At 38.7% G+C, this 9,830-nt stretch overlaps 3 protein-coding genes and 2 gene segments (V, D, J or C); 3 read left to right on the forward strand and 2 right to left on the reverse strand.

Moving 5' to 3' along the window:
* The window catches only part of LOC122868479, a 253,183-nt gene that overhangs the window by 155,353 nt on the left and 88,000 nt on the right, over positions 1–9,830 (reverse strand).
* Positions 1–9,830, reverse strand: part of LOC122868505 — a 249,715-nt gene that overhangs the window by 139,784 nt on the left and 100,101 nt on the right.
* The window catches only part of LOC122868482, a gene marked incomplete at its 5' end in the record, with an annotated part of 296,170 nt that overhangs the window by 115,899 nt on the left and 170,441 nt on the right, over positions 1–9,830 (forward strand).
* LOC122868508 (immunoglobulin mu heavy chain-like) overlaps positions 1–9,830 on the forward strand; it is a 193,920-nt gene that overhangs the window by 20,993 nt on the left and 163,097 nt on the right. Inside the window, 1 exon segment of the mRNA XM_044180531.1 lies at positions 3,077–3,371. Within this exon segment, the coding sequence (XP_044036466.1) occupies positions 3,077–3,371 (295 nt within the window).
* Positions 864–1,527, forward strand: LOC122868501. The segment is given in 2 exon segments: positions 864–1,021; positions 1,101–1,527. Coding segments are annotated over 2 exon segments (366 nt in total).

The raw sequence follows: 9,830 nt of genomic DNA on the forward strand, positions 1-9,830 counted from the left end.
CTTCAAACGATGTTTAATAAAGTCAGCTTGTTGATGTGCTTGAAGGACATTTTGGTTTACATGCCAGCTGTTTAATAGGAGTCAGAAAAGTGAGTGAAGACTACCATTTAGCGGCAAAGGTTTTGTGAGGATTAAGTGATCTGTCACTTGGTCTTGATGCAGTAAATGGAAAGGACGTGTGATTGGAAACACAAAACACTCGTATGTGTGAAGATTACAAGAAACTGTTTTATTTTTTTGCAGATTTATGGCACTTTACAAAGTTACAAAGTCAATACAAAAAACTATCTACACTACCACAGATAATAATACATTAATTTCCTTTTCCACATCATCCCAGTCATCATGGGACTGAAACCTGTCCCAACATTCCTGCTCAGGGCAGGAAAACACCCTGAAGTCCATCACAGACTGATACACACAGAACAATTAACTCTCACAGTCACTTTCTCTGTGGTGGACCAGAAGTTTCCCCCCTTCACTGTGAAGCACTTTGGGTATCAAGCTAAAACGCTAACGTTTCATTATTATTATTAAAATTATTGTTAATATAATTGCTAACTGCTGCTAATTCTAACTGTTAGCTGCTGTTAGCTAGTTAGCTCAGTTAGACCCGTGCTAGTAGCTGATTGGTGGACTGAGTGAATAAACACATCTACAAACTCTGCTAGCCATGCCAGCTCCTTTCAATGCTGTTTCACTTCATTAACATTTTGAAGTTTTATTAAAAGCAAAGTTGGACATTTGTTTATGGTGTTTAAAGCATGTCAGACAAACTTTGAATTAACTGACTTGGAGGAATGACTCCTGATCATTGATTCTCCAGTTTCATCAAACGATAAACTGAAAGCCAAGTCCAACCCAGGTCTCTCCTCCCTGTGAGGAGGAGTCAATGCAAAGCTCAGATGTCTTCCACCTCTACTTATCTGACTGCAGAGAGGACGACAGAGAACAGTGGACACACAGTTTAACATGATGGACTATAGGACAGGACTGCTGCTTTTAACTCTCTGCTGGACAGGTGAAGATCTTTACTGATCTTAAACTAACAGCTTTTATTTGTGTCAACAGCTTATTTCATTTTTTTCACCTCTTAACAGGTGTTGATGGTCAGACTCTGACAGAATCTGAACCAGTGGTTAAAAGGCCTGGAGAATCTCACAGATTGACCTGTACAGCCTCTGGATTCACATTCAGCAGCTACTGGATGGCCTGGATCAGACAGGCTCCTGGAAAAGGACTGGAGTGGATCGCTTATATCAGTAGTGGTAGTGGTAGCAGCACCTCCTACTCTCAGTCAGTCCAAGGCCGGTTTACCATCTCCAGAGACAACAGCAGACAGCAGCTGTATCTGCAGATGAACAGTCTGAAGACTGAAGATTCTGCTGTTTATTATTGTGCTCGAGACTCACAGTGACTGGAGTTGGTTGAGCAGCTGTACAAAATCCTACAGGACTCATTGTTCAGGCTGGTAGAGCCCAAGCATGAAGTCATTTTCATAGTATTCATATTCTATATTTTACGTTACATATTTTTTAAACAATAAATTAATGTTTTCCCTGCATTATAAACAGTCCTAAAAATACATAAATAAAAAGCTGATCCAGGCCATATGCTCATTTGCTCATAAAAGGGCCAAAGACAGCACAACAATCTGGTTGCTGAAATTAAACTCCTACAAATACTAAACATTTCTACAAATTAAAACACAATAATGTCTGTAAATGATGTGGAATCTAAAGTGAGTCATAATATGAGTGAAAAATAATGTTGCAGTTTCTCTTATAAAATCACTAGAGGGCAGTCAGTGTCAAGTTTCTCTCTCCTCTGTTACTAAAAGGAGACTCTCAGATCTGGTGTTCTCATTGATCTGAACAGACTGACACTCGAACCCTGGACTGAACTGAAGCTGAACACTCCTGCTGCTCATGTCCACTGCATGTTGTGATAGTTGAAACTTTTCTAAACAAAAGTCATGTGTCAACGTGATTCAGCACATTTTGAACAGTACAGTTGGACTATAAGGTGTTTACCATCAGCAGTGACTGCAGCTCCATCTGTCAGTGTCAGTTCATCTCAGCAGACAGGAAGTAGATCTCAAGATGAACAGCAGGAAGCCTGAAGGAGCTGCTGTGTATTCTGGTGCTTGTGAGACTGTGATTAAAGATGGACGAACAACTGATCCTGCAATAAGAACATTTTTTGGGGATTTTGAAGCAAAAACTGTCTTTTCTCATCCTCACTGGGCTGACAGACCCTGCACTGTCTCACATGATTCATGTCCTCAGGTCAAGTCATTCAAAATGACATTTGAGCACCACTGATGTGTGACTGGCTTTAAAGTTACATTTCATGAGAAAATACTTCTGAAACAGGCTCATATTGCTCTATAATACAAACCAGCTGAAGAGTAAGAACATTTCACTCTTCACTTTTCCTCTAGAGGCTCCAAGTTTCTCTGTATGTCTGTGTCTTCAAACATCTGCAAACACTGAAACCATTAAAAGTCTTTTATGCAAACCCGCAAACCAGCAGCATCATACTTAAGTTTTCATACTATTTACATGATCCTGGCTGCTGTCACTGGATTTCTGTTTGCAGTAAATACAGTGAGTAAGCAAATACATGAATAAATAAATGAGGTGCTGACAGTAAATGAAAACAGCTCACATCATATTTAAAGTCAGTTTTAATCATTTGAAAACATGCTAAACACACTGTAAACATGGCTTATAGAAAGCAACATTCTTGGTGGTTGCTCCTTTTGTTTAATATTCACCTTAAGATTAGTAATAACAATCCTTATCGTTGTTTGCAATTATATAAGAATTTACATAATGTTTTACTACTGAATTGTTGTCAATACTATGCATTTAGGCATTAATAGTTGATAGTAAAAGCAAAGTTAACAGTTTTTTCATTTATGTAAATGCAGGGACATTTTCAAAATGTTACAACTGAGTGTGGAATGAAATTAAAATATCATGTGAGTCTCTCTGGATTTGTCAAAGTCAGCAGTTCTTCTTTTGCAGTTTAACTTGATCATTTGTTACTAAACATCTTCTTTTTTTATCAGGTGTGAAGTGTGAACAGCTGACACAGCCAGCCTCTGTGACTGTGCAGCCAGGTCAACGTCTGACCATCACCTGTCAGGTCTCTTATTCTGTTAGTGGCTACTACACAGCTTGGATCAGACAGCCTGCAGGGAAAGGACTGGAGTGGATTGGAAGCAAATACACTGGTGATTCAGCCTACAAAGATTCACTAAAGAACAAGTTCAGTATCGACTTAGACTCTTCCAGCAGCACAGTGACTCTAAACGGACAGAATGTGCAGCCTGAAGACACTGCTGTGTATTACTGTGCCAGAGAGCCACAATAACACAAACCATCAGTAGACCTGAACAAAAAACCCTCAGTGCCTGAACACTTGTAACATGAAGCCACCAGAGGAGGAGCCCTCAGACCACTAATGGTTTCAACACCAGTTCGTCAAGAAAAACAGTCTTTGAATAAACAGTATATATATCATTAAGATGTGGAAATAATATAAAATAGATTATTTATCCAAATGGTAATTTTTAGATCAGTGTCCAATTCATAACGTAGTCCATCTGTGAGAAAATTCAGTAAAGCCATAAATATAAAAAAAACCATACATTAATTTTCAAGGACTTATAATCAATACCATATAACATCAATAACATTTACTTTCATCAGTAATAAAGTTTATTATTACACTAATTTACTTTATAAAGCTAAAAACTTCCAAAGCTTTTTTAAATGCAAGAGACAGGTATGAGATGAAACTGTCACTTTAATAAAATGGTGGATGTATTTGCATAAAAGTGTTTAACAGCAAGAATTCAGCTTAATTTTGGGATTTTAAAAGCTCCTTCGCTCACAACGATAACTCAACGACTCACTTTCTTTATTTTACTTGTTTGTAATTTGAACATTTTACAAAATAAATGCAATGTTACCCTGAAACTGTTGATGCTTTTATGATTTAGATAATGTCACATTATCAACAACAGCATTAACAGTTTAAGAGAATCAGTAATCTTTAGTCACTCTCATGAGGATGTTAGAAACCAGAAGTACAAGTTAATGTGTCTCATTACGATTCAGTGCAGTTACACCTTCTCTTCCTGTGAGTTGAAGAAAAACGCTGTCATTTTGATGGATTACTTTGTATGTTGCTGCTACTTTGTACCTGCACACATACCCAGCAGCCTGCAGACCACATTTCCTCATGAAATAATCAAGCATGAAGCTTTTTACAACTGAAAATTATTGATAAATGAATGTGCTGTGAATCAGGTAGACCATATTATTTCATTTTTATAATACGCTAAAAAAAGTCACATATTTTTAAAAAGGGGCTGTTTGAAAATGTCCTATTTTGTATTCAACATTCAACATGCTACATTAAAAATGTAATAAATAATAAATGATACAATTGAATTAAACTATAGCTGAGTAGCAGTGCAGGAGCCACTCCCTCCCCATGATATCCTGATGCAAATCTTCAGTCTGTGCAGTGTACTTCTGTCCTGCTGACTGCTCTTGTACTTTGTGTGGAGTATCAGAGGTCACATCTCCAGCCTCAGGATGATGAACACACTCACTCTTCTGCTGGTTGCTCTCTCTCTGCCCTGTGAGTTCTCCTGCTTCTTGCTGTTTTATCTTTTATCACACAACATGGACTGATGGTCAGTCAGTGATACCAGAAAATTTCCCAGTCTCACTGACTGTCTCGCTTTCTTCTGTGGGTCCTCTCTCCTTTCATCTCATCAGGTTGTACAGGTCAGAGTATGGAGTCCATTCCTTCCAGTTCAGAAATAAAAAAGCCCGGAGAGACTCTCAGTCTCTCCTGCAGGGGATCTGGCTTCACATTTAGCTGCTGTGTTATGAGCTGGATAAGATAACCTGCAGGAAAAGGGGATAGGGAGCGGCTTCTCTGATGCCAGCAGAAACACTTATGATAAGCAGTGTTCAAGGACGAATCGAAGTCACCAGAGATGATAGCAACAGCATGGTGTATCTGAGGCTGTCCAACTTAAAGCCAGAGGACTCTGCTGTGTATTTCTTTATTTTTCTATAACAATAATGGTTAATAATATTCCCATTCTTGATTTTTAAGAGGAAGTGTTGCAAATATATTTGGACTTTTCTGCATGATATATCCAGTACATGGGTGGCCCACCAAATGCTGCTGAGCAGAATAAATATATTAATCTAAATTGGATATAAATAAACTTTAGGTCAAATAACTTGAGAACGATCTTTATTAAAAAAAATCATAAAGTAGGATGATGATCTAAATCATATCTTTTGCAGAGATGTGTGCGATGTGGTGTGATCATCGTGGTGAGTCAACTGGGCAGGTAACAACAATGAAACTCTTTATTGGAAATGCAGCTAAATGCTGCAAATGACATATATGTACTTGAGCAAAGGACATGGTTAGTGTTTTAAAACATGCTAGCAGAGCCGCCCTCAGCATGTCATAATATCACCCTTCCCGAGTTGATTCTATATTTTAAAAAGCTCAAAGCCACCAGAGCTACATGATGATCAACAGAAGTCCAGTCAGAGCTCTGAGCAAATGCCAGCTGCATAAAAACACAAAAAAATTATATATATGAGTTTTTATTCCTTCAGCTTTAATTATGGAAGTGCAATTTACAAAAATAATATCAAAAAAATATTTTCAACAAAACAGTTACAGTATACGAGGTCTGTTGTGAATGTGTGGAGGTTGACGGCTGATGTTAGATTCCCGGGTATGCCTGTTGAGTTAAAACAAAAATGCTTTGATTGTTGATTCAAAGTTTATGTCGATATTTTACACAAATGAAATCCTCCTGCACATTCACCAAAAGTAAGTGAGATCCAAGTAAAGTCCAGCTCTCTCCTCCCTGTGAGGAGGAGTCAATGCAAAACTCAGATGTCTTCCACCTCTACTTATCTGACTGCAGAGAGGTTCGACAGAGAACAGTGGACACACAGTTTAACATGATGGACTATAGGACAGGACTGCTGCTTTTAACTCTCTGCTGGGCAGGTGAAGATCTTCACTGATCTTAATTTTACGTAGCTTTTATTTTTGTCTCCAGCTTATTTCACTTGATGTTTTTTTTACCCTCTTGACAGGTGTTGATGGTCAGACTCTGACAGAATCTGAACCAGTGGTTAAAAGGCCTGGAGAATCTCACAGATTGACCTGTACAGCCTCTGGATTCACATTCAGCAGCTACCGTATGAGCTGGGTCAGACAGGCTCCTGGAAAAGGACTGGAGTGGATTGCTTTTATACACACAGGCAGTTCTTCTATCTATTACTCCCAGTCAGTCCAGGGCAGATTCACCATCTCCAGAGACGACTCCAGCAGTAATCTCTATCTACAGATGAACAGTCTGAAGACCGAGGACACAGCAGTGTATTACTGTGCCCGAAGAGACACAGTGAGAGACAATAATAGGAGAGTCATACAAAAACTACTTCCTCTATTTACCACCACCTCTGGGAACACTCAGTTATAATATCTAATCTCCACTACCACCGTGTTTAAAAGTAGCACATTTTCACAGTACCGGAAAGAGTCAACACGTTTTGTTAGTAAATACGGGCACATTTTAGGGTGCATCGTGAAACTAATAATCAACACTGAGGAATTCAATTCAGATAAACTGTTGTCTTGGTAATGAACATTATGTCTTCAGTTAGAGCCTAAAACACTCCAACATGAAGCAGAGAAGTTTTCCAGGCAGGGATCAGTGTTTTCACTCTGCACAGACAATATCAATACACAAAGTAATTGAAGTGAACATGGTATAAATAAGTACTTGTACAATTTACCCCAAATAAGCAGATTTTCTTCATTTGTCTTTTTCACCATTTGTGGCCTAATAAACAAAGGTGTAACTGACTGAGTCTGATGTTCTCATTTGATGGTATATTGAATTAACTTGTAATCTACATGATTATATAGAATTAAAAGTAATAAGGACAGAGGAATATTTTATTAGAGCGCTTTTCAAGATGCTCATATACACTTCCCATGCCAAATTAAAGAACCTAAATCAACTAAAATAGCTCAGTATGTAAGATAAAATATTTAAAATTGTTTGAAAATGATTTAGACATAATCAATCAGAAGACATCAATTATGTTTACATTATTGTAGTGGTAATGTTGATAACCAACTTACTCAATTTCAAACACATGAGAACATTTTTAAATGTATAAATTTAGATGGACACTTGGTCAGTAAACATTCATTCTAGTTTCACCAAACAAGAAGGGAGATTCAAGTCTAATCAAAACCTTGTTGCCTCTTTTTCTCTGGAATTTTTAAAATATCTTCTTACTTGTCTAACCTGTGATTTAGAGTCCAAACGGTATCACAGATATAGTGCTGGCCAAAAGAATAGATTGTGTTTGTTTTTCTGTTCTTACGTCGATAATGCATATAAGCAAAAACTCTTTCCATATCCAGACTAACGGCAGCACCCACAGCTGTCTCTGTTCTTCGTCCAGTCACTCATATACATGATGACCACCTGCCAGCACCCTTTACAGTTTTTACAACTGCTAACTCACCTTTCTCTGTACGGGTTCACTTTTTCAAAACCCGTCACACAGTCAGCACAGCAGACGTCAGTGTGGACTAAACTGTGGATCACTTTTCAGTGCTTTTACACAAAATGGATTGGAGGTGAGACAGAATCCAGAACGTTTTGTAATTACACGGGACGATGTGGCGTTTCACCATCTCTTCCAGTCAGAGTGGTTTACAGCCCATCGCAGGATGGCGTCACGTTTCCTTCCACCTTACACTCCTCTCCATTCCTCAACACCATAGATGAAATCTTTTCCTCATGGAGGTGGACAGTTTATCACCACCAGTCACATGATTGGATGTCCCTCTTGGACACAAGGGGTGCTGGAAGTCTGGACATATCTGCAGAAGATTCTCAGGGATGGAATAGCAATTGTAAAAAATAAAACATTATGATACAATGTGTATCACCATCATCATCATCATCATCATCATCTTTTGTCAATTTTCTGCTCTCAATGATAAGCGATAGCAAAAGCAGAATATTAGTGAACATTTACCTGTTTGTTTTTGACACATTTTGTCTTGATATCAAACAAATAGCAAAGTGCTCTGTAAAGGAGTGACTCCTGTACAGTGAACATTCATTTTCCAGTTTCAGCAAACATTAACTGAAATACAAGTCCAGTCCAGGTCTCTCCTCCCTGTGAGGAGGAGTCAATGCAAAACTCAGATGTCTTCCACCTCTACTTATCTGACTGCAGAGAGGACGACAGAGAACAGTGGAACTTTGTTCTTTGGTTCTCAGTACATTCGATATTTTACGACAGAAAGGAGAGATATAAAAGAACTGATTTGATTCTGGGAGCACATGATCACTCCCTGTGCTCTCATCTGCTGCTGCTTACAGTGAGTAATAATAATGATAATAATGTTAGTGCAGCAAGCTCATGGAAAAGTCTGCAATGTCACCTAAAAATCTAAATACCTGTACCTCTGTAACTTCAAGAACATTCTCAATAATCGTTCTCTACCTGCTTGTGACTGCTGTCACTGAGCCTGCACGTTGGATACGTCTGATTTCTGTTGTAATAATGCGTACTTTAATTTAACTGTTAACAAGGCGTTTCTGTAAAAGAGCATGTATGCTCAGCAAACCTACTCTGTATGAATAAAGGTTAAACAAATAAAATAATAAGACCGAGAGGCTTGACATCAAAATATATCAAGCATTCATATAAAAAGAATGTTCGTTAGGTAATTTAGTTTATTTTATAAGAAATTAATTGCGCCCCTCCGGCAACTGTCACAAAAACACAACAAAATATAGAACTACATAGAGAAACAGCAAAATGATTTGTATAGGAGAGACTCCTGTAGAGTGAACTCTCATTCTCCAATTTCAGCAAACATAAGACACTAAATCTATGTGGTAAAATACATTAAAAATAGTACAAGTTTGTGTATTTTATATATCAAAAGGAATGGAGAGTTTCTGTTTGAGAGAATGAGAAAACTGTTAACATGAAGTGTGTTTGGCTTTACAGGACCAGACTGAATAGAGTTAAAACAGGGGAAAAAAGATCAGATATGGTCAAATATGACAGGACAACACAAAGCAAAAGTCCCCACCAAAACACAAACACACAGCTTTTCTCGCATAGGAGGAGTCAATGCAAAACTCAGATGTCTTCCACCTCTACTTATCTGACTGCAGAGAGGACGACAGAGAAAAGTGGACACACAGTTTAACACGATGGACTATAGGACTGGACTGCTGCTTTTAACTCTGTGCTGGGCTTGTGAAGATCTTCACTGAACTTACATATGTTCATTTGTGCTGCCAACGCAACACATGACATGCATATCTTTTTCTCTTGACAGGTGTTGATGGTCAGACTCTGACAGAATCTGAACCAGTGGTTAAAAGGCCTGGAGAATCTCACAGATTGACCTGTACAGCCTCTGGATTCACATTCAGCAGCTACCATATGAGCTGGGTCAGACAAGCTCCTGGAAAAGGACTGGAGTGGGTTGCCTGGATTGACAGGGTAATAACAGCAGAGCAGACCCACCAAGGCTGGAAACGGAACAGTACTGGAAAAGTATATGGGAAAGGGAGGCATCACACAACAGCGATGCACAGTGGCTGGCCGCCCTGAGAAAGGACCACAGCAACCTCCCTGAACAGAATCCAGTCACCATCACAGCGGCAGACATCCAAGAAAGAGTCTCAGGTATGAAGAACTGGACAGCACCGGGCC

The sequence above is a fragment of the Siniperca chuatsi genome, linkage group LG21, assembly GCF_020085105.1.
Source record: "Siniperca chuatsi isolate FFG_IHB_CAS linkage group LG21, ASM2008510v1, whole genome shotgun sequence".
Taxonomy (NCBI): domain Eukaryota; kingdom Metazoa; phylum Chordata; class Actinopteri; order Centrarchiformes; family Sinipercidae; genus Siniperca; species Siniperca chuatsi.